At 37.3% G+C, this 25,713-nt stretch overlaps 1 protein-coding gene and 3 long non-coding RNA genes across 9 annotated transcripts; 2 read left to right on the top strand and 2 right to left on the bottom strand.

Annotated features, from left to right (window-relative positions):
- Positions 1 to 252: 252 nt before the first annotated feature.
- On the bottom strand, positions 253 to 20,625 carry LOC113666987 (uncharacterized). 5 transcript variants are annotated; one of them, XR_003445850.2, is made up of 5 exons: positions 20,456 to 20,600; positions 12,127 to 12,229; positions 9,937 to 9,999; positions 8,837 to 8,991; positions 253 to 2,048 (listed from the first exon to the last, which is right to left on the bottom strand). It is a non-coding gene; the product is annotated as an uncharacterized LOC113666987 (long non-coding RNA). The 5 variants fall into 5 exon arrangements; XR_016179671.1 differs by lacking the exon at positions 20,456 to 20,600 and adding an exon at positions 17,929 to 18,067; XR_003445848.2 differs by lacking the exon at positions 9,937 to 9,999 and having other exon boundaries at positions 20,456 to 20,625.
- LOC113666989 (uncharacterized) lies at positions 5,521 to 10,586 on the top strand. Of its 2 annotated transcripts, none has more exons than XR_016179674.1 (3): positions 5,521 to 5,619; positions 6,603 to 6,697; positions 10,514 to 10,586. It is a non-coding gene; the product is annotated as an uncharacterized LOC113666989 (long non-coding RNA). The 2 variants fall into 2 exon arrangements; XR_016179673.1 differs by lacking the exon at positions 10,514 to 10,586 and adding an exon at positions 7,836 to 7,955.
- LOC149039809 (uncharacterized) lies at positions 14,799 to 24,755 on the top strand. The gene is made up of 2 exons (XR_016179672.1): positions 14,799 to 14,978; positions 23,759 to 24,755. It is a non-coding gene; the product is annotated as an uncharacterized LOC149039809 (long non-coding RNA).
- Positions 22,273 to 25,674, bottom strand: LOC113667000 (uncharacterized). The gene is made up of 3 exons (XM_027182792.2): positions 25,517 to 25,674; positions 24,062 to 24,309; positions 22,273 to 23,851 (listed from the first exon to the last, which is right to left on the bottom strand). The coding sequence occupies exons 2-3, from the start codon at positions 24,299 to 24,301 to the stop codon at positions 22,793 to 22,795; spliced, it is 1,299 nt and encodes a 432-aa protein (XP_027038593.2). The 5' UTR covers positions 24,302 to 24,309; positions 25,517 to 25,674; the 3' UTR covers positions 22,273 to 22,792.
- Between the last annotated feature and the right edge of the window lie 39 nt (positions 25,675 to 25,713).

The raw sequence follows: 25,713 nt of genomic DNA, 5'->3' as shown, positions 1-25,713 counted from the left end.
ATTTTGCATGAAAACCTTTGCATTACATCTCTGGCCATCTAAAAAATGAAAAAGCAAATAACTATCATAACTCATCAATTTTTTTTTGCATTCAGTAAAAATTAAATCAGTTATTCTAAACAGTGATTGCAACGATTATGAACGTTTACGAAAAGAAATTCCTGATTTCGATAATGTTTAGAATTTCTATTCAGCAAATGCGAACACTAAAACTTTACGGCAACTACAGATACAGTAAGAAGCAGCCAAAAATTTCTACCAGAGTAGCACTTTATTGTGTTTCTTCCGAAGCCTTCTTTACATATACCAGATACCGGTCGCCCGTTTTTTCTTTGCTAATGAAATACAATAAATACAAATACCAGTTAAGGTGATTATATTTTAATTATAATGGTAATAGTTCCTCTTTCCTATGAGGTAAATGATTTCTATCATTAGAAATTGCAAGCTTGGAGTTTTCAGAGAGCTTAAAACTTTATTGAGCAGAAAATTATCGTAGTCTTCATCTAAACAGGCGTCTGTAGGACTCAGGGTATACTGTAGGCCATCGAGAAAACAAATCTATACATTTTGGTACAACTGAGAATACACCTGCACGACTGAAGTAGCATTTCAGTAGGTGAAAGTTTGTGCGACCTCCCAATAAAGCCATTAATCTAGGAGCTGGTACAAATATCCGATTTAGCGAACATTTTCAGTTACCACTTTGGGGAGAGTGGAGAGAAGGCTCTTGATCGCCAATAGCTGCTTACCATTACAACCAAAAACAAAGGAAGCATTTAAATAAACATTAACTAGGGATTTTACGGACTATTTTCATTAGGTCTGAATTTCCTTATTACAAGGATTTAATGGGAAAACATTTATTTAGATTATTTACAATTACCTGTGGTAGGTTTAAGGTTATATACATACAATCCCTACGTAATCAACCCTTTTATGCACATGTAAAAGGCTGTCGCCTCTGTTATCTTAGAGTGTCCCCAAACGTGTTTGCTTTTGTTCAGTCTCTTTTTCTTTTGGATCGATGATATTTCACGCAGGTTTGCGAACAAAAACAATATACGTAAATTGGTCGTGAAATCGAAACTTGCCGTAGGCAAAAATGGTCTCTTTCACATTAATGTTAATTGCCTTTTCCAATGAAAAACATCTTAACAGATGCCAAACCGTTTAAATCGCAAATATCTCATTTAATATTGGGTGATACCCTGAAGAGATTATAGCATGATTTTCACTCCAATTTCTCTTAATGGCTTTTTATGCGACCGCTTTCCATCAACATATTGAGAAGTTGCACCACTATTGCATAATCTTCTGTAAGTTGTTCTCCAGTTGGTTTTCATTAAATGTGCAATGGTACGAAGCACAATATCCTCTGCACTTGATTGACACTTATAAAGGTATTGTAAGCTAACTGTACGTTCAAATAGCTGGTTACAAAAATGAATCATAAATATAATACATGGCCATAAATACGGCAGCGTTAACTTTTAAATTAGTGTTCACCTTAAACCTGTTGTCGATAGAATTTTTTTAACAAAGTTTCAGGTCTTGTTGTGGGGTTACTTTCGGAAACGCATCAAAACCTGAAATACATCTGCTATCTTAAATTCCTTTTGACGACTTATTGCCCAGTCGCTGTTTTGAATTAAGCTACAATTCGACCAAGAATAGACAAAATGAGACTCTGTCAGTTGCATGTTCTGCAGGCACATCTTTTTGCCACTGGATAGCGAATCACTTTCCTTTCCCCCCAACAGGTTACCGTTTTTTCTTCAATAGTATCTTCGATAGGTGCACAGCACCCACAACTCGAAGCAAATCCAGTTCCATAGCTGAAAGGTTTCGCCGACGACAAGCAGCCGCCTCGACAACCAAAAGTTGTAATTCTGAAGCTACAGTTGGCCTTCCCCATGATGAGGTAGCCTTTCGATTTTCGGCAGTCCGAAGGTTGTTGTAGTCTGTGGGTCGATTTGCCCGTGGTGGCGGCTAATAGTAACACAACAACCATGACTTGGGTAACGGAAAACAGCATTTTCAACGGCCTGACGAAATAGAAATAGTTTCACTTTAGAAAGGAACATGCCTCTTTAACCTATGTAAAATCTGAGGCTGACCTGTAGCTAAGACTGTGAAAGTGTGAATGTGAACTTAGAAGCTCCTGAGAAAGAGTCGACTTGCAATTAATGCTGCCGCTCTCATACTCAATAAAAAGTGGCACAGGGAAAGCTAACACCTGAACTGTATGTTTCTAATCAATTTTTGTGGAAAATTGTACGCATGGTGAAGGTCACATTGACATCAGGCATAGGACAAACGTATGAATCCCCAAACTGAAGTATTTTTAAGGAACTTAACTGAGCAGCATTCAACTTTCGTGGCGGTGATCCTGCGCAAGTCAATGGTAATTAAAGCGAACCTGCTTTGTTTACAAGAAGTCTTTAAAACCAAAAAGAGTGGCCTGTACGGCTCAAAATGCTCAGGAAAGCCGCCTGGAACTTAACACTAACTTATAATTTAGTTTACCCACTTACACAAGAAGACTCCGAGCGGTGAAAGCTGATTATTTTTTACCAAGCTTCCGTTTTTAGCTCGTGCCTACGAAAAAGGCAAGTAATCAAAAGGCGACACGCTTTCTACCTTTGCCTTTCGACAATTGTTTTCTGATTAGTAATTACTAATACATAATGAGAACAAAGATTCTCTGTTTACAATGGAAATCGGCTCCTAAGTGACAAAGTTTGACATCTGAACTACTCTACCTTATACGGCCTCGTTTGAATTACTCTATCAAAGTCATTAATGTTCGGCGTGTGACGACTTCTATTAAACATAGCTTTCGATTGTGAAAGGAAAACATTTAGTTGCGTCTTTCGTTGGAAAGAATGTAAGTGAATATAGACCACCGCGTAAATGGCAATGTTTGTGTTGGCTGAAAACGTCACAAGAAATATCTTGCTCCCGGCACACTTAGTTGATTTTAATATGACTGCAACTAAGCTAAAGGTTTGATTTCCTTTTAACGCATGTGTATCCTACATTCCACGAATTACCAGGTGAAATAAGTTTTCTCATTGCTTTCTAGGTCTTGAATTGAACGAACAGGGATAGTTACAAAAATGCATTGTGGTAACCTTGGCCCTCTCTCAGCCTCTTAATAGCCTTCGGGTTTCATAAACAAAAACAATATAGTTAATACCTTCAATCTCGGAAAGTGCTTATTTCGAGACAAGAACAGAGTTAATTTTCCTTCAATATCACATCATTAGAATTAAGTTGTCATTCTGGTTTACAGTTTACTGAAACATGTTAATGGATGAACTAGACCCTTAGACACATCTGGGAGCCTTTTCAAAGCTTTGCCTAGAATAAAAACTCATTCAAGTGAGTCGCTTTGCCGAAATAAAAAAAGAAATATATACATCAGGCAAACACTTTGCTACAAATTCACATCCTAGCTGGTCTTCTTTTTCTTTGAACAGAGCAGATATGGCTCTCTGCCAACAATCACCAATATTGTCCTAGCACTGCCCAAAGCAATATCATGTGGGGCTATTTAAGGTATTCTTTGTTTCCTTTTTGCTATTAACATGTAGAGTTTTTCAAATTGAGCGAGAAAGTGGTGGTGCGAAGATTGGGAGCTGCAGTTTGTCCTGACGAGAACTACGTTGTTACGAGTTGTGTGGGATGATTAAAGCAGCTCAATAAAATTTCTAGAGATATGAAAAGGGCGGGAATCTTAATTGGTCTTAATTCTTCTTGCATCCGTTTCCCATTAGAAACATTGAGTGAACATGATACAAATAATTATCAACAGTTAAACGTTGTAGGAAAGCAGTGTTGTAGCGTACGTGACCAGAAAACTAAATACAACTCGTACAGCAATAGTGTCCTCATGCAATCTTAAGAATAAGCTACTAAACGTTTTTTTTTTTTCTGCAACAGGTGCATCTATACATACCAAGAAACAATTTGCCAGTTGTTAAGTAATTGGAATCTTCTAGAAGATCTGGAGTAATCTTCCTTGACTTGTACATTCATCTAACAAGAGAGTTGATGAAAAGCTTGATACGCGTGATTAATCTTGCCGAGCACGTGACAGCAAGAACTAACTTGATTAACCGTTTTGTATGTAGACTTATGTAACTGCCCCTTCTTTCCAAATGAGAGACCCTTTCAAATGAGAGACCTTTCCAGCATTCTTTGTTTGTCTAAATGTTACTTTCACATCATTTAATTTCTTTAAAACCTCCTCTATAGACTTTTGTTCATTCCCACACCGATGCAAAAAGATTGGCTTTTCATGATTCGACCAAGGCTGCGCCAGGTAAGCTTGCCTTGGTAACATTTAGAACCGATGGAGCTTCAAGTTACAAATCCCAAATTTTATTTATTCTGTGTAAATCCATATATAATTGTACAATCTCCACGTGATCAAACAAGAAAAACTGAATGAATTGGCATTTGCAAACAGCTGTAAGGCAATGATGTTTCGTAATATTTTTGGGTTTCTTTGCTCGGATTTTGAATTTACCTTCATATTTCCTTCTCCGAGTACATAAGTATCGACTGAAAACTTTAAAACTTTGACTAACTTCAGGTAAATTTTCATAGGGTTTTAAAGGATTATTATTCTCTCTGAAACCTTAATTGTTTGCCCTGGGACCTCATCTACTCCAATTCTCCAAGAAGACAGCCTTGCAATGATCGATATCACGGGGAAATTATAACAACAAACCAAGCAGGGAACTCACAGAACAGTGCATAACTTTCAATCCATACAAAACTGATATTTCTCAAGAACCTTGCATATAGCCGATTTTTCTAAGACGCCTTGTCCCAAAGTCCATAGCATAGATTACAGCTTATTGAAAATTTAAAACCTATTATCTATCTCTTCAAATTTGTATTTCAATGTTTACTCAAGGGGATATGTGTTTTTGTGTAATAATGTGCTTTAAATATATTTAGGCATATGTTTATGGTTAGAACGTGAGAAGGAGTGAATCGACCGTTGAACCATTCGCCGCCATTGTTATGCAGCTAAAAATGGCAGATTGACTGCGTCACTCCCGAAATCTCGAGGGACTTCTGACGTGCCGCTGAGAGCAGCCAGACGACAAACAGAATAAAGATCCTAGTTTAACCTATGTTATTTTTCACATCATTTTAATTAAGTATTGTCATGGTAACGGTTTGGTGTTTTGTGCAGGCCTTTTTTGTGTATTCTAACAGCCATTTTGACGTAAATTACTAAACAAGCAGATGTTTGATGTCATGATGGAAACTTGCACCAATAACTTCAATTGGTACCAGGCTGTTAACTAAGAAGCAAACAGTTAAATATCTCTATTAGTTTGCTTCTTTTGAGAATGTTTAAAAGTTTTAGTGATGAATGTGGTCTTGGCAGTATTATATAATTTATGCCCCTATGCCTGCTAAGTTAGCTGGCGGAGGGGGAAACTACGGTGAAGCTTATCCTTCAGTAGCATGTATGAGGCCCAAGAAAGATAAAAACTTTCTTTAATCTAGGTATCTTTATGATATGTCTTATTTTTCTTTCAGACTTTGCAGACTCTTTTTCACTTCTATCTGGCACTGGGTCATTACTAGAAGGTAGGCTTGGTACAAGATGATTGAATGCAATCTGTGTGAGTCTGACAATACTTTTAGGCAATGCAAGGGAGCTTGGAATCTACTTGGAACTACCTTAGCAAAGAAAACTTTTGATAAAGTCCACTTCACGAGATTGACATCCCCTTACAACCTTATGAAAGTTTTATTATACATGCAGAATAAAACCGTTTTAAACTGGGCAGTCAGTGGTATAAGAATCGGAAGGATATATTTTGTTTTGGAAAACGTTCGTATTGAGAGGAGAAAATCTAAATGACCAAAACGTTTGAAGATGGGCTTTTCTGAAATTACATTAAACGAGCCCTGACCCCTCTCACAATCCATAGCCTTTCAGTGGTAATTCAAAATAAATTTTTCTCCCTGTGGCACAATTACGTGGCGTCTTAGAGTAGTGTAATTTCTTCGACAGGCCATATTGGTTACATCCGTTCATCATGTAATGTGATGTTTGTTGAATATCTTTTCTATCGAAACGATCTAAAAATTACATATCGTGTCATTTCACTGTTAATCTTCCTGAAATTGGCAATAATTTCGTATATTGTGCATTTTCTAGATGTTTTTTTTGGATTTAGGTAACTATTTCGGCGGATGATTACAGTATAAACCTATTGATGCCAACATTTTCGGCGTGGTGAGTTTCTCATGTAATAGTTTTAAAAAATGTTGATAAAGATAAACATCAGAGAGAAAATAGAAACAGGATCTCCTTTTTTGGGGCGGTTTTTTTATTTGTTCTGATGCGGAGACGTGGAACCAAAATGATACGTACAGAGTCAGCATAGTCTGACTATATTAGTGGCTAGGTTTAAGGTACAGCCGGTGCTCTTGTAACCCTAATGGAACCCTTAACATTGGAAGAGAAGAAAAGCACAGGGAAAAAGCCCTTAAATTTGCCAGAAAATTATATATCAAATTGTTCAATACGCCCGAGATTTTCTTTCTATGAAATTTTTTTTCAGTTGTTACTTTGAAAACCTTGCTCCAGCTGCAGCAAAATGTACCGTGAACCAATGAAATGACGCACGTGATTAGTGCCAGTACAGGCTCAAATGGTGTAAGTTTTGCCGATTATATCTCCTGAATAAGCAAGGTGAACCATCTTTTTTTATTCTTTTTTTCGAAACAGACCTTGGTAGGGAACATTTAAGGACAGTTTAAAAAAAAAATGTTCGATACCTTTTTTTTTCTGAGGAATCACTTTAAAGGGATTAGGAAATTTTAGCAGCATACAAATATAATAATATTTAGTACAATAATTTAGTTATGCTAAATAATTCAAACTGTTAGAAGGTTTCAAACCTTTTTAAGCTGTCTAACTCAAAAATCGACAAATATATTTGGAGTTCTATTCGGATCTCACCCTTTTCAAGCTGCTTTTGACAGGCGACATCAGCGGGGAAACTATTATGCAATCATACTTAACACACTAGATGCTTCAGCTTCAAATGCTGTAGACAACAAAGATTTGAAGACAGATGTTGCGTAAAAGCTCACTGCATGCATAACGCTTTTTGTTTCTTCGAGTGACAAATTACTAGTGGTGAACACCCTCTCCACTTATGAAGGGTTCAAAGCAAATAATAATGAGGACACAAAATGTGTGAAAAAGCCAAAAAAAAAGCATCTAAAGTGACTTTTGTTAAAATCTGTTTTACACGCAAATTTATCTTCAAATGATATCATGTGTAATAGTTATGAATAAGCAATTAAGCAATAGGTAATTTGCCTTACCCGGGAGCTATAACAGGAAAGAGTTCTGCAGAGGAACCAGGGTTATTGCTATAGAGTTAGACAGAGGAATCGAGCTTTAAATCTTCTATAGACACCTTTAAAATCAGTGTATAAATAATGTTGAGCTTAAATTATGGATTTTTAAATGGAAGCAACAAGTCCCCAATTTACTGCACCCATATGTTTCGAATCTAACTTTTCTTTACCGTTTTTCTTTCTTTTTTTATTTTGTTTTGTTGTTGTTTTTTTTTTAATTTTTGCCACATCGACAGGATTGCATACTTCAAATACTTATTTTACCTCAGAGATCTATTAAGCTGAAACACAAGCTGTCACTTACTACTCGTTCTCCCTGACTTCTCTCAATATCTTTCAATAACTACTCTTACCTGTAAAACTTCAACTATTCCTCTGGATAAGAGAGAAAAAGTAATCGCAATAATCTTTCTGTTGTTTTATAGGCGATAACATTTGAAGCATCAATATCACTTGCGGCAACGACATCTCAACCAATACATTTTGAGATCCCCTTAACGAGTTTTGCATAGTGCAAATATGTCTTTGGGAAAAACGCTTTCTGGCAAATATATATTTGTTGTATCGCCATTTTTCTAAACTTGTCGAAAAACTGGATAATAGAGAGAAAAGGCATGATAACAGTATTAATAAAAGAACAGACTTGATTATGACTTTGCGTGACTATGAAACCAACTTTCCATTCTACCTGTCCTTGAGCAAGGACGAAATCACATCAAATACCTCGAAACACCGCCGCGTTATTAATGATTCGACCCCATGTGAGGGATCTATCATGCAAATTTCAAGTTGCGTTCAGTTTCGTAGTTCATGCATTAAAGTAATCTAGTCGAATCAGTGTCGAATCCTGGAAACAAGCAGTGTACGTCTGGTCCGAATTGCAGTTTGAAACAAAACGCAAATTGTATCACCAAAGATGTACGTGTAGATGCTTTTTCCAGTATTTTAATCGTATAATTTTTTAAAATATGTTTATTAAAAGAGTAGTAAGTAAAGACTGCAATAAAAAAATAGATGTGCACGTGGTTTCGAATGAGCGTAGATTCCTCGGCTATAGTGGCCCTCCGTGATACACTCAATTGCACCACTGATGATGTTTAAAAATACTTCTCATTTTATATATGGAGTTGCAGCTGAAGAAACAGCAACAATACAGAGAGTCACAAATAAAACATGCGCACGTTTTCTTTTCATTCAATGCTAGCAAAGTGAAGAAATTTCTCGAATTTATGGTTATTATGATTATTTTTCTTGAATGTAGGAATACTATACTATGCTGGAGCTGTTACATGCTTTTCGTTGACGAGATAGAATGCTGTGATTGAACATAACTGTTGTCTTGTACTGTTGTGGATAGTTACACAATAAGCTCCAATCAGGCCTTCTAACTCTCTTACATTAGTGAAAAAGTTGTAAAAACACTTACCAAAACGTGTCACTGGCGACAAAGCGTTAACTTAACTTCTTGACTCCGTCGGAAAAACGAGGTTGCACTTTTCGAGAATCTTTAGTCTTTTCTGGCTAGACGTCTTTTGATTAAACTTCGATTGCTCCCATTCTTGAGGTGTCATTTAAGGTCGTCTAGAATCCAAGATACAACAATGAGTCTAAATTGCTTTACAGGCTTGGCAAGCCATTGAGATTCTCGAATGTTCTCAATTACCTGTAAGGCCTTATTTGAAAATAACCATTAACTAGGTTCCGAAATGGATTAAACCTTTTGAGTGAGATGAGGTAAATTTCTTCCCTCAAGATGTGATGTGACGTTATTAAAATCAAACGAATATGTCGCAACAATTATGGTTATTTTCTGCTAAGTAATTAATTGAACAGTGTGTCAAATGTAAGGTGTGCCTTTTTTGTGAATTTTTTCCTTTGTGGTTTACATAAAGAAGGAACAACATAATTCTAGACCGTTAATGACCATGTCGTTTTTCCTCGTCGTGTGGATATGCAAATTGATAGCAGTTTTGATCGTGTATAAAACTCAGGTGTCAGGGAACTAAATTGGGCTAGAGGAATTCATATTGTATTCCGAATAATAACTTACGAGGCATTGCATTACCCATACCAAACAAATAATCATGAAAAATTTCATTTAAACTGAGGTTATTATCGTTTCATTATGTAAATTACATGTATCTCGAGCAAAAAGTGCAAGTTTTGGCTCTGCTTCTAATCTTCCATTGCTTAAGAGACTAATGAAAAGGAAACTTCTATCAATTATTTCCATGAATATGAATTATGAAACCGATGTTTGCAACATATTACGTCAAATGCAGCGGAGACGATAGAGCGCAGTGGAAAGGTAATATTTGTCTTACGATTAATAAAATCGTCATAATTTTTCTCTTCTTTAGAAAACTTGTTACTTTCCTTACCCTATCCATCACAACAACAGATAAGTGGCATGACGAAAGTTACATTATTTTGACTCGTTTTCTAGGTATTAAATTACCAACAGAAGCCGACATAACATAACTCAACGCTCATCTTGCATTCTTCCCTTAAATCTTTTATACCCACCTTAAATTGTATCCTAATTTCTAAGAGATGAACGCTTATACAGGTTGTGTGGCTCGCGCTCACCTGAATGAGAATGACGATGTCATTTAGGTAATGGCTAAATATAGATCACTTTTGACAAACTTCTTTTGAACACTTATACATCCGGGATAAATAGAACATTATTTTAATGACAGCCATAAGTAGTTTTATCAATGTTTGAAAGCAACTGAAAATAAATGAAAGAGACGAATTACTGCAATTAGCTTTGCGCGAATGCAGTTATTTCTTCTCACATTTTTTTTTCCTCAAGATGTACTCAAAGAAGAATCGAGAAAAATTTGACTATAATTAATTTATCTTGAAATATCTCTCGTGTCTGGTAAATTAAAATCACTCATCCACAAACGTAGCTTAGGTTCTATGCTTTCACACTTCTAAACATCAAGCGCTTTCGAAGTTGTAATGCTTTAGTTATTGGCTAATTTTTGCAATTCTCCTTTACTAAAGCTCCGTCCCTATGTCTTCCCATTTTTTTCTTTGAGTCCCAATGAGAGACGCAACATCGCTGAACTTTGCTTTATGCTTTCATCCGCAGCCCTCCTGTCTCCAAGTTTAAATGGAAAGTTTTGAAGGAAACAGACTGCTCTATGATGGCAAGAAGTCGAAGGGATGAATTCACCGTCCAAAATGAAAAACATTACGTCTCTTCCAATTGACCCAGCCATACCTAGCATTAATGCTTTATAATTAACACAATTTTCAGACAAACGTACCCCCAGCTTGCATATTTGCTTCTCTATGGCACAGTCCAAATGATTAAGTTTCAAGATGGCATAATTGCTAACCAATTAAGACCGATATAGGGTGAAAGAGATGTTAACCTTATGTCCACGCCGCGGTTGCGTAATTTTTCTTACTCTCCGCTTGTTTCACCATGATCTTACTCGTACCACTGCTGTCTTACATTCGCCAGAAAAGGTGCTCCTGATTCGCATCAAATTTTCTTTTTAAATACAATTAAAATAGTATCATTCTTTGCATTGGTAAACACTTAAAAACACTTTGGCTTTAAACTGAAGTGTTCCAATACTTCAACAAGCGATGATCATTTCTTTTACTTGCGGTCATACTCTCACAAGGCTTTTGCGGCGCCGCTATAGGATCATAAAATGGCGCATTTACCCAAACGGCCCCTAGCCTGCATTGAAACAGGATTTCTGGCCTGTTAGGGATGGCAGCTTCATTGAACAACTAATAATGCTTTTATTAATACTATTTTGCGTGCGTCGACGTTTTGCACTAATGACACTTAAGAGAATGACAGTGGTTCTGCCCTACGGCGAGAGAAAGAGTTTCAGGTACTCAGAGGGCTCAGACGCACGCGATGTACTCACAATAACTCGAGTGGATATCGTTAATTCTCAGCTTTGGTATATCAATATTTTACCCACAACGATACTCATAGGAAGAGCGACGGTGTGCAAAAATGCACGACTGGCTACTACCATGCGCTGAGTTTTAATAATTGAGTGTAAAAATGTTTTGGAAGGTCCAGTGGCCTTCTCTTCCGGTCAGCTCTGGCCTTCTCACTCAAAACTGTTCGAGAAAACGATCGAAGAAGATGACCGAAAATGTCACGAAACAAAAATCAAAAGGCCCTTCACTTATTGTGCAAGTGAAAGCACTTCGTGGCCTTTCCGTCTGTCCAGCTGTAACCATTATTTATTATTTAAAAATAGCACATTAACTACAGTATTAGGTTTTTGCGTTATCAGTGCGGCACCTTAAAGTTCTTATAGATAGCATAGCATGGACCGCCGTCATCAACTTAGTCTTGGTAAATTTCGCGGTAGTTAGGCAAAATATGTATTCCGTTTTAGGGGATGAACATTGCCAATGGTTTTGATATAATATTTAAGTCATTTTATCTACATAATATATTTCTTAAGCCCTAACTATTTTGACAGAAAAATGGTGTTCAATCTCAAGTGCCCCATGCAAGATGGTTGCCAAGATTCTCGAACTGTTGATCCATTTTATAGGACTTTTCCCTGTTCAGAGCTGAATTTTCCGTAATTTCGCAGTAATTTAATAAGTATAAGAGAGATCAGTAGAACGCCGCAGACTTCCATTCATATTCTGCTGAGGCAGATTAGTATTTTAAGGTACCGTTGATCTAAATGCAGTCTTAAAAATTTAAGCAGTTACCTGTGAAGATGATCCTGTCTATATTCGATCTTTTTTCTCCCAAAGAGATTTTTCAGCAGCTTCGACCTCTTTCCAGCCAGAGATCGCCTTTCTTATAGATTCACTAGATGTAAAAAGAGAAGAAAAAAACCAAATGATAACATTTAAATATGTCATAATAAACTTTTCGACGACATTTCTTCTTTGAACTCGATGCTAACTATATCTTTATTGGGTTTGTATTGGAGCAGTGGGTAGATTTCCTCGTAGTTGAGTTTCTATATATATTTTGACCAATATATCATTATCGTTACTGGCACTTTAGTTGCATAAGGAACTTTGTTCCCCAAAAGACTTTAGGTGTTAGAATTGGTACGACTCCACTCTCTATAACCTGTCTTTGTTGAAAATACATACTCAATACGTTCTTCGTTTTCTTATAATAGCCTTCTTAGCGTTTTTCGTCCCTGAACCATTTTTATATATTAGTTCTTTGAGATACGCTTGAGCGGTTAATTTTTTTTTGTCAGTCTTCTTCAACTTCAATTTGCACTTTTATTATGATCAAGATCGAGTCTTTCGAGAGACACACTGATATTTTCACATTTTGTGTCTTTAACGAGTAAAAATGCAGCTGCTAACGTAACTTTGGCGGCAAATTGCTAATTGCTAATTAAAGTGTGGATCGTTGAATACTGAGAGGAAAATTCAGTGCTTGTGTACTATATTTTTTAAATTTTGAAACATTTTATAGAGTAGTAAACTTCAAATAATTACTTTATCGCAGACGTATATGGTTCTGGAACACCAAGTGGTATGTTTTTCAGGTTTTCGATGGGACTTTCTACAATCTCTTTTAATTAACTAGTCCCTCGAGCAAATTTGTATAAGAGAACAAATAAACAATAACAGCCCTTCAGTTGTTTTCTAGGCTGCAACATATCAAACATCAGTATCAGATGTGGCAAAGAGATTTCGGCCAATGTGGTTTTAGATCCCTTGATATTGACAAGTATAGTTTTACGAGGTACCGCATTTTCTCGATTAAACGCCCCCGGCTTTTATTCCAAATTTTGCCCATTGAATCGAGTGTTTTTTTTTTTTTAAAGGGTGCAACGTTTTTGTGTAAAAAGAAATTTGCCATCTTTTTTTTTTTCACGGTTACATTGTGTTAACCATCTGGGGCAAAGTTAGTCAAGAGGACGCAATTTGTTCCATCGTTCGGCCATAGTAATACATCAGTCGCCGCCACCCCCTGTCTTTGTTGACAAGACTATCCAACATTTTCTCAGTTTTCCTTTGTTTTTCTGCTAGTTCTTTTCGTTTCTGAGCCATTTTTATACATTAGTTCGTTGGGATAAGCTTGAGCCATTGCACTTTCATAATGAAGTTAGTTTGAATTTCAAGAAAATCTCTCCAGTATTTCTAACACTTCTGCTCTTTTGTCGAATAATTCACTGCGTAGCTGTTAAAGTAAAGTTGAACACGAATTAGTTATTTCAAACCGATTATCCTGATAAAAAAATGTGATATCGCGTTCTTGAATGCTCAGGTGGTGCCACTTTTACTTCAGAGTAGAAGTCATGTCGCACTTCAATGAATTTATGATCAGGTATACAGATAAAATATAACTGATGACTATCTCATTAACTGTAACTGTAATGATGAATCAGTTGTGTATTAAATGAAACTGAATAAGCTCGAACCATTTTATTAAGGAGCTTTAATTACTTTGGTCAATGGAAAACAAAAAAGCTTTCCCCGCTCAGAAGCTTTTGTCGACAAATCGTGTTCATGAACCATGAAGCTGTAACGGAGTTTGCCATGACGTCAGGGAATTTTCTGTCTTATGGGATACGTTAAACGTTGAAGAAAGAAAGTTGTACATAAGGATCAACGGATTGTGAAAAAATAGGAAATGTCTACTTATGGGATTTGTCAAATAATAGAGCTATTATTTTTCTCCGACATGATCAATGATTTAGTATCTTTGTCGTAGAGATGCCGCTTGGCTTCACGACACATTACAGGTCAAACACTTAAATAGTGCCTCTGCAACTTGCAATACCTCCTAGCACCGAATGGAAACTAGTACTTTTTCACCTCACCCACTTATCTAGTCATTATTTCGTTAGCACATTTGTGGGTTATCGATATTCGAACAAACAATTATCTATCACAGAACCACACTGGTTTAAATGAGCCCAACCCTCTCGTAATAGCCTCAATACAGTACAGCACTACAATCAAAGCACATTTACTGAAGATCTTTTAAGCGCCGAACAAAGGGAAATTTATGATGTACGAACGAGGCCATGTTGAAACTTTTGAGAACAAACCGTATGTGAACCGATTAAGGTATTCCCACTATCTTGAACTAAAACAAAGCGACAAAACCACTCGAGCTAACCTGAATTGGAGGCTTCTTCACTTCACGTAGCTTTTCAACCGCTAACGAGATCATCTGCTTTCAAAAGTAAATTGCTTAAATGGTTGTGGAAATAATTGATCGGAACTAGCTGAATGCCGAATAATATATTCAACATCGTAAAAGTTTATCAGAACCACAACAAAGAACTCATTATTGGGAAAAGGAAATCGGAAATAATTGTCAGTGTGATGTTGCATTGTTTGAACCCACGGTCAAACAAAGTGTCTTTCAAATAATTGTGAATTGATAGCCTAAGGCCTGTATGTTTAACATTCAAACCACGACACTAGTTTGGCCGAAAGAAATTCATGTCTCTCGAAGATTCATGAGAAAATTTCCATTTCACTTGTTCCATTGTTAAAAAATGACCAGTTTTCTCCTTAAGCGGAACTTTTCCAGTCATTCGTTCCAACTTTACATCGTTCCTGAGAGAACCGAACAGGTATGATAGCTTTGTTTTGTTGTGTTATGTTTTTTTGGTCGTTCGCTTTACAAATAAGATCTTAAGCACCCTGGAGATGGCCATTGTTAAAGGATATGAAAATGCGTTGGTGTGTTAAACACGCTCTAAGTCTCCAGTTTTTCACCTAGTAAAGCTTGCAACTTTCCTCGAAGTATGGATTTTATCTGTAGTACTTGATGAAAGAACTTCTCACTGGTCATAGTAATAATGGCCAAAAATAGTTTTTATCGACGGCACATAAGAATCTTCTGAAACACCATGTATGAAACACATGCTGTTGACAAGCTTTCCCGCCGACTGATGGCGCAACAATTGCCTTTTATCAACTGATCAAGCGGTGAATACCAGCCGTATGTAGCAATTTTCAGTATCAATTAATTGTATTGGAGATGTTTTTCGTCTTATGAATTCGCAGTTTTCCACGATAAGCTCAACTGGAGTTCTAAGTTTCTTAAATGATTTCGCTTCGCTAATTAAGCAAAAAGATAACAAAATAGTCGAACGTGATTGGTTATTGGTAGCCTCATATCAGCATTCTGAACTAGGTCTGTGTTTTCGTCATGCTTGTTATTGGTCAAACAAGAGAGTATCATCAGTGCTATCGACTGATATTCGCTTTTGGATAAGGTCATACAGTCCCATAGGAACAAAATTAGTTTTGTTATTACTGAGGAGGTCCAAAGGAAGCATTGCCGCTTTTTAGGTATTTTAATGGCCGTGGGTGGCAACATAGGCACCCTTCTCGGGAAATTCATAAAATTCAATCACGTTCTAATGCCATTTGGTGCCTTTTGAAACACTTTAGGGGAAAAGCTTTCGGTCACTTTCAGCTGATCCTCTAAGAAGCCATTTTTCTCCTATACGTTGCCTAACTGAGGTTTCTCGCAATCACGCACATTGGTGCGAGAGCATTGTCCTTCCCCTTTAGAGAAGATGTGAGGGCACGGGGCTAGCCCTTCCCCAGTTTTAAGGATAGCACACGTGACATGCTTATATAACTGAATATTCGGCGTCAGTTACGCGCTCTGTTATAGTGATAAATATCATAATGATATATGAAAGGAAAAAATGCCAACCGCTATGTTTTAATTTATGAACACTTTTAATCGATGGTTTTTTTTTCCGCTTTGTTACTTCGTCATAAATTGATAAATTGGTCACAGGTCTTTATCAGTTGTCGATTATGTTATTAATGACTCGTAGCATTACAGACCAAAGTGAACTCCATTCTTTCTTACTCTCATTACTGGTTCAGACCAGACACATTAATTGAGCCATTAAACATTCACAGAATCAAATGATTACAACATTGCAAGGTTCGTCTAGTTGATCATGCAAAATAATGGACCTGTAATGCTGTCAATTATACACGATTGGTAAATTTTCTGTCTACTTTAAAACAGTTTTTCTCTTATAGAGTGATAAATCCAGCCTAAGTGACGTGAAAGAATCATTATGTTTAGTTATAAGACATCGTAGATAAACGAACGATTTTTTTTTGACAAATGCGCTCATGAAATGTCATCTAGCGGCATATTTGATACAGAATAGCTAGCTAATGAAAGCTATTCATTGCTCCATCAACTAAGGCATATGTTTTACTATCCACTAGATGCCTTTTTTAAGCTTGCCTCTCAAGATTAAGTGAGTGTAATAATGTAAACCTTTCTTAAGAGACTGGAGTGATTTTTTTCATCTTAACTGAAACCAATAAGCGATATTTTAGACAAAAAAAAACAGAAACAGAGAGTTTTATTGATCGATGAATTCTTTCATCAATTGGCTATCTTAGTTGTTATAAATACCAGCATTTACAGACCTGCATTGGAATTACGTAATGTCTACGACAACAAAGGCAATCTATTTAGGGAGAAAGAAAGTCAAATTATTTCAAGTGCTGTTTTATTCCTTCTATCACTCATTAACGCGACTGCTACAAAGGCTACAGTCTACATGCTTTGATTGATGATTTATTAACAGTAATTTGTCCCTTTAATTCCGAATAATAACTGACGTGCGCAGATGTGGTCGAATCAATTAACAAGTAAAATTATAAAAATACACAGTTTAAAATTTTTGTTGGTAAACTGGTTTATGCAAAGCCAAGAGCGGTTCTTTTTGCAAATTTATGAACCTTAAGCAGTTGCCTGTATTCATTTTAAAGTACACTGAATATGAAACAAGTTCACTGTCACTGACTTTCTTCCATCGTTTTGTTTATGTCTTATTTTTTGCTGAGTCAGATCACCAAGTAAAGGGCTAGTGAATTTAATCCAGCACTCTTTCCTGCCACCTCTGCCTCTACCTCTACCTTGTGGCCTTTTTTTACTTCCGCTCAAGAAACCTCTCGTCGTTGGTTGAAATGTGAAACTGCTCCTTCAATCGAAGTCTTGAGGACTGTTGACTACCACAACGCTCACTTAGACGGAGCTTTTTAACTATTACACTTTGTAACTGCTAGTTATTATTACGCCATTAGGGTGCGAAGTGCTATCATTTGTGCCGTATTTAAGTTTACGTATCGCGGAATATTCAGGAACGACAAATGTTTATTTAGAGGAAGGTCTATCTAACTCTACATGTTATTGAAACGTTCACAAAATCAAGGAAAACTTTCCATTAAATATTCACTGGAGTGGAAAACAAAACAAAAGTCGAAACGTAACAAGGATATTTACGAACAGAGATCACCTTGCATCATGATACAACTGCAACTAATGTGCTCTAGTTGCGCCAATCGTTTCTCTTATAATTCTAGATCTCTAGTTTACCATATCACCTAAATAATTATTTAGGAAGTCTGTGCGTTCAGTCTCAATGTGGGAAACCCGTTCTGCTCTATCAAAAAAGACTAAGTGGTTTGTGGTTTTTTAGGGCAATCGAAATACTTAATATACAATTCTGAATGTTTACGCTTAGTGGAACGCACCTTATCGCACTATCTTCACAGCCATCTGTTGGTTCACATGTAAATCACACCAAGCAACCACTCTGCCGTAAAAATTTTCAATACACCGTTTAGGAAACAAGACAGTGTCCTAGTGAACTGAACCAAAGCCCAGACTGATTTACGTAGTAGCCAGAAAGTCTGAGTGATTTTGCGAGTCCGTTTGACGTCAATGAAACATCTCATAGAGACTGAACTTCCCAAATTATTTTGACCCGCTATGATTTTCACAAAGTTTGTTAGCGTTTTTCTTCACAGAAATTCTGAATTATATATGTAAGAAGCTCTTTTACGATATATTTTCTGCCCATTTTAGCATGTATCGCAACAACGTGACAAAGTCCGAGCATGTCAATCAAATAACTCTTCATGGCGGACACGATTTGACCTTATTTGCATAAGGTGGGAATAAAGTGAAAAAGAGTCAAAATACAGAAAATTTTCCTAGCTCAGAAAACACTCTATGAATAGTGTCTGGCCAAGTTGTTTATCAATTACTTTCTTTTCAAGACAGTAATAACTATTGGCATTGTAAAACTGTTTTATCTATACCATATCGGCTACTTAAACGTTACTTTCTTCAACATCATTAATGTGTACTCATTTGTCTCCTGTCAAGACTCAGAAAGTCACGTAAGTTCAGCTTCTCTTGATAGGACTTGTCTTGAGCATATACGTGTGGAGAAAGTTTCCATGAGTCTTTTTCGCTCTAATTTGACATTGGTTGGTTTAGTGCACCGGCGTCATACAAACGAAACGGGGGTCCTTTTACAGCGTGAGAAGCTTCTAGCCGAAGCAGAAACTTCTGTTACTTATTTTGTATTCATCGTGAGATAAGTGGCATTGTTCGCGATGAGGTTGAGTAACGAGAAGCTTTATCAATCCAAGTGGCGCAACAATGGTTAATATAGGCAGTAATCCGCCGAATGATCGTAAATAACAACTTTATCAACAGTTTACTCTCTCTTATATTAATTTGGACACCTTGGAGTGTTTTTAGATATCGAGTTTAATGACCCAACAGACTTAGCGAAAATACCGCTGTTCTGCTGTGTTGAAGTTATCTTCAATTCTACCCCAGTATTCATTACAGAGTAAAGATAATTTGACGAACTCCTGACATTTATTGTCGCAAACTCACGAAAACAACACTCTACGCAAAGTTTAAATGCCCTTACTTTATTTTCCTCATTCCTCAACTAGTCATCCAAAACTAAACTTTAAAGTTAGATAGGGTCGTAATTATTGGAATCTAGCTTTGTGTGTGATAAGCAGGGTATGGGGTGACAAGTGCTGGACCTTGAAGCTTGATATTGGAATATATAAGTTCAAATGTTTGGTGTTTGATATTTGAAGCGGAACTTCAAGCAAATAATTTTTGCTAACCACATCAGTTACTGAAAATAAACATGAGTCTCTTTTCCTGGATATTTCTAACTATTTTTAGTGTTCGTTTGATAGCAAAGCCACGCCAGAGACGAATATATAAGTCTAAAACATTCCTCATTCAAAAATTAAGGTGAGAATCATTTTTATAATAACCAAGACATGTTCCAAGCATTGCAATTGTCCTTGACCAACAGTGCCAGTTAGGTTCAGTGGTATTCGAAAGATTTTAAGTACGGAAATTCATGTACACTGAATGTTCCCACGGAAGCTATTTTGACTTCAAGCCGTTACCTGTTGGGGTATATGTTGGAAGCCACAAAGGCGCAGCCAGGCAGAAAACACGCAAAATAAACTAGCATACCTTGACGATCCGCAACGCAAGCAATCTATTGTTGTAAATTAATTAGATCTTGTATGTCAAGGCAATACCAAAAACGTCAGGTAGACAAAACTATGTGAGAAGTTTCCGTTGCCAGATTAACTAGAGTTCGGGGTAACTTAAATCAGACTAAACTTAGAGTAGATTATTTGAACTTTATCCATCCATTATTCAAAGCGGAAGTGTAACAGCGGTGGTGCTGTTTCTAGAGGGTTGATTTGTGAGGCGTAGCAAGGGAGTACACAAGGCATGGCGGGGGTGTAGCGAGGGTGTGTAGCAAATCAGAAAAAACAAAGCAGATTCATGACCCAGCAATGATTCTGCAATTTACAGTCGCCCGTTAATACGGCCCATCACAAAGATTTTACACTAAGTGTAACATGTCGATCACTATTAAGTGAGCAATTATATGACGTAGGTATGGCGTATTTGTAAAAAACCAAGTGGCCGATGTGTAATACCTTGAAGTTCCTGGCGAATCAATCGTGTGTGCGTAACTCCAAAGTCGTACAAAGTAAGATTGATTACAAACTTTGACTCTGATCAAATTGGATGGAATAATACTATTTACAGAACATACATCTTTAAGTTTACTCTACGGACTACCTTTGTGTGCAACCGGAACAAATAAGGCAACAATTGGAGTTTAAACGTATGCCTAGAGGCAAGCGTTTTGTAGGTTGCCAACCCTCTCGATTAATTCAACTTTAGAATTGAGCACATCGCCGGTTAGAGACTTACCTCTTAGAATCACGACTTGTACAATCTGCCAAAGCAGGTTTGAAATAACTCCTCTCGAACAATACGTTTGAGAATAAACTCAACTGTGAATTGTCCCGCTTGCTTTCTTCACCATGTACAATGCAGGACTGCAGTTGGATTACGTGGTTAGAATTAATTAGAAGGTTCCTATATATTTGGATAAGAGCACGTGATGTTCCTAATCCACCTTTTCTTTAGATTTCTATGCGCAATGACCACACAAACACGAAGAGCTATTTAATCCTATAATCTCAATGATAATAATTATTATAATAATGGTAATAATAACACGTTTATGGACTAAAAAGAATTGGTTTCAAAATTTATTTCATGCCCGGACATGTTCTTGTGATGTGAAAACATGCGACAATTAGGACGAAATCCTAGAGAAAAAACACTTTCATATTGATCAGCAGGCCTCGATGACAATTTTTCCTTTCCGGCGATTAAGAGTAACGCCGTGAATCACAGAACGAGTGGTGTAAAATAGCAAGAGATGTAACATAGAAAGAGATTAGAAAGATTTTCTTTCTTTTTCCTTTTTAAATATCTTTTTTTATATTTGTGTCCTTACCTATTTCATCTGTTCCATCTCATGTGTTTAAAAAGCAGGTCGGAAATATGACTTTCCAGTCTTTTTTAAGGTCATGTTCACTTGCTTGCTTGTTCACGTGATTGGCAATTTTTAGGATTCCAAGATAGTCTTGATAAATGCAGTGCGAGCTGCTCTTGCCTTCCCAAAATATTTGTTTAAGCTTTCAGTGTACCTAACATATGACTAACAATTGTTCACCGAAGTGGAGGTGGCCAGTAGGGGATAATTACCGAGCCGCGAAGCAGTGAGTGAAGTAAATATCCACCGCAAGCCATCGACACCACAGAGAATAGTTGTTTAAGTATGTACTAAAACAGTGACATAAAATAGCTCAAAAAGATGATTGAAAATCTGTATTTCCCACAAAAATTCCATTATCATGGATGCAAACCCTACACGAGTTGCTTGCAGGTGAATAGCGAAGGACATTCGGAGCTTTGAGTAACCAATCAGAGCGCAACTTGAACGCTATCCATTGTTTTAGCATATACTAATGGAGATTATCAATGTCACTGCCTAGTGCAATGAATTTAGACGCATGCATGTAATACTATGTAGCTTACACATGACGAACACTGATTACATATGGCGTCTCCGTAAAATGAAGATAAAACAATATCGTTTTGATACTTTTTTCGAGGAAAAAAAATCAACTTAGTTGACATATCCTAGGAGAGCGCCAGGGGTTAAGGATTTCATGCAGAAGAATGATCGAGTAATGCGATTATGACTCAGGGTCCACTATAAACGAGAAATTATAAACTATTTATAATCTCCTGTATAAACTGATAATTCACCGGCCTGGGGGTATCGATACCTACGTTAATGTTCAAACAAATACGTTTGCTCAAACAGGGTCTGATTGTACGTGTTAATCATGCCTTATTCTGAGATCTGTGACAAGATGTCTCCCGTACCACCTTACTCTTAATTACGGAACACAGTTTTTAGTTTTTGTACGTGACAACTGAACAGAGACTACAGCTATATTATTCCTTGAAGCCAGGTACCACATGACACTAAATTTCGTGAGGCAAAAACACCATGCTTTGGGCAAAAAAGCGGATTTTCTGAGGTGATGAAACGTATGCGAAACGCTTGTGGCAAAGTTTAAAGTGGCGAATCACCTGTTCAGAACCTATAGATGTTTAAACCCACTATGCAACCATTGCTTGAACTGTAAGGAGGCATTGTCACCAAATAATCAAATGACCATGTTTATTAAGGTTTTCTTCACGTTGAATGAGGACAGTGGAGTTTAAGTCTCGCAATACATCATTTTCGTAGAAAATACTCAGCTGATGGGTTTGGATCTTTACTGAAGTTTACGGTGATTGTATGAAAATAATAAAAGTGCATTTGTCGTAAAGAAGTGAAAAGAGGAAATTAAAACCATGCAATATAAAACTATGAACTTGATTTTCTTAATTTAAAAAAGAACTGCATGTTCTACAGTTAAAATTAAAAACTGAGATTGAAAAATTGAAATTAAAAATATGCAATACAAAACGATGAAAACTTGATTTTCTTAATTAAAAAAAGAACTGCGTGTTTCGTGAAAAGCTATGAATTTTTTCGAAGCACAATTTGAGTACATTTTGAAACGAACCGATGCTTTCTTCGTATGAGAAACGAAGACTTCGTATTTACAAAGAGGACTTCGTATTTACAAAAAGGACTTCGTATTTAGAACATTTCACATACATATCATCAATCAGTTTTTAGTTGCCTTCCTGTTCCTCGGCTTTCTCCTCTTCTACAGCCTCGTTTTTTATTGAAGGTTTTTTCTGTAGCCACTTTTTTAACAAGGCCATAAACCACCCGAATACAGCAGACAGAAAGTTGCCAGTTCCGGGCCGAATGAAGTCACCCAATACCCTGCTGCCCTCGTTACCGACGTCACTGATAATTTCCATCATTATCTCGCCAGTAGATGCCTCATCCAGATCAATACCAACAGGGGTGTCAGGTCCTGAACCTCGCTCATTCCTTGACCTATTTTCTTCAGATTTTTGTTTGGGCAACGTTTTCGGGGGTGTTTGCCGCTTTTGTTCATTCAACGATTGGCTTCTGTTTAGCACACGACAGTCGCGATTAACATCAGCGTTTTGGTCATCCCACGGCCTCTGACTTTGATGAATGTGGTCAAATCCCTGCTTTTGCAGCTGATTTCCCTCCATCAACTCAGGTCGTGGCGGGCTTATTCCTGATGATAGACCTCCTCTTCTTTCTGAAACGCAATTAAAACGGTCGATATTTGCAAGGAGAAACGTAGGTTTTGCACTTCTGTTTAAGCGTTTGAACGTTGCGATCCAGAAACACACGATCCAGTTTTCGATACTCGGTAGTCGACGCTCGCACAAATCTCCAGTGGGTACGAATGGCACTTTGATAATCGCCTCCTCTGGTACTCCGACTTTTAATACGACTTCTTGAATCTTCTTCTTAAATTTTCGGAGGCGGTCATCGAAAAACTCCTGTTCCGTCACGTCACTATTGCTGGGTGGTGGGTGAACCTCATTAGCAAATGTTAATGCAACAACAGCGTGCTCCCAAAGCTGTGGACCGAAGGCTTCAGTTAGCTTCTGAATCGTTATAATATCGTCGTTCCTGATTCGGCGATTACTCATCTCAGTGCAGAAAATGAATGCGTCAAAACCGGTTACATTTTCTTTGATTTTTTTTAGATACACTTCTTCGTTTCCAGTGCCATCTGCCAACCCAGGAGTGTCGACTATCGTTACACCCACGCCGTTCATTGAGAAGTTGTAAGGTGTTACCTATCAAAAAACAGGACATACAATGCTGTCACCTCTTGGAGATTAAGAGAGGAATAGGAAACAAAAGACGTATAAAGGTCGAAGAGAATACTTCAGGTAGAAGAGAATAGGTGATATTGGTCGGAAAAACCCTAGTGGCGCTATGTGCCTTCTTGTGCGATATGTGTTAAGGATGCTTGACCAAGAGTTGCACTGTCTTCTTTAATTTACCTCATATGTTTCTGCATTGAGATCTTCGCCTTCTTTGGCCAGACGTTTTCCAACGAGCGCGTTCGTCAAATGCGATTTGCCTACACCTGTTTTTCCACACAGCAGGATGGTTATGTGCTGTCTTCCAGACGAACAGTATTGTTCAAATTGATACTCGAAGCTGGGTAAGCCAGTTATCAGCCGCTTGGCTTGATCTTTGAGCGTTTCAGTGTTGAAATCAGGGCTCCCTCCCTCTGCCATTTTAAAACCTAAGATGTGGTAATGCACATATTTGACGAAATTACAAAAGTGCTGAACCGAAATCGTGTTTATGCATGAGTGGACCTAATTAGTTTTGTGCTAAGGCTGAGGTTTAATCGGTGTAAAAACAAAAAGGATTGTGATAGTTATCGATGTTCAAACTGTGACGGTACAGAATTCTACCCACAGTAAGATAAAAAAAAGTAGTTATAATTAGGCGCTTTACACTATAGGGAATACGACCGGACTAAATAAGTTTATGGAAAAGAAAAAGAAACGTTGCAACGACTTCTACAGGTTTTCGATTTAATTTTAAAAAAAACCTCATTGCCCCTAGAAATTACTATTTAATTCATCCCTTTGTATCCCATCAACATCAATCCCTAGCCGTAACCACTTAGACATCGTCCTAGTATAAGCAAAATAAAGCTCAAATCGAGATCATTTCCCTTAACACCCATTTATATTTATATATTACAATATCTTACACCAACCCTATCTTGGGTTATATGATTAGAGCGAATTGGACAAGAACGGTTTGTCGAAAGAAGGAATTTTTCGTGGATCAACGTTCCAAACTTGGTCATTTCTTCGAAGAAACGTCGAGTTTTAGTGCTCAGTTGATATTAGCCTCGAAAACTGAGTTCTGTAGATCCTGCTTTTTGACCAGAGTGACAGTCTGAACTTATTATTGAAAAATTCATACTGATAACAGCAGGAATCTCGACGAGACAAACGAACATTGAAGCTTAAGGCTGGCATATATTAAGGAATGAAGTTTCCCAATAGATGCATCGCAAGAGATTGTAACCTCCTGATGCATCGAGATGACAACGGGATCGAAAAGTACTCTATACCTAGGCCTGACGGTATGAAGTCCGACACGCTATCCAGGCAACAATAACGAGAACAACAATAAATATCGAGTTTGGCTTAATTCAGAATTTGCTGCATCATCAGTATTCTGGTCGTACAGTTTGCCTCTGTATCCGACTAGCAAACAAACATCAACACGCTGAGCCTTTAGTTTTGATTTTAGCAACCATTGATCAAAAATCTCTCGTTGTTGTTATATTAGCATAAGCAAAATACAGTATCTTACGGTCCAACGAGACATTTGTCTAAAAACTTCCATCTCACTGAGCTTGAATATGGCGTTTTCAATCCCTCCTCCGAGGAAAGGCGCTCAAAAAGTTAGCAATATGCTTTACCTACCTGTAGCGAGTACTGTACCGCCTGCCTCAGTAAAAATGTTCAATCTCTCTTTTCCGCGACACACACACAGTCTGCTCTATTCAAAATCGTCTAACTACAATTTCAAGAAATTGCAAAGGGAAAGTCCCTCTCAGGGTGACGGTGACATCAGTCACGATTCTGGGAATCTAATTTGGTCTCGATTTCCCTCCCCCGCA

Source organism: Pocillopora damicornis, chromosome 9 (genome assembly GCF_964200805.1).
Source record: "Pocillopora damicornis chromosome 9, jaPocDami1.2, whole genome shotgun sequence".
NCBI lineage: Eukaryota > Metazoa > Cnidaria > Anthozoa > Scleractinia > Pocilloporidae > Pocillopora > Pocillopora damicornis.
Note: the sequence above shows the minus strand (reverse complement) of the source record. Positions and strands in the feature narration are given on the sequence as shown.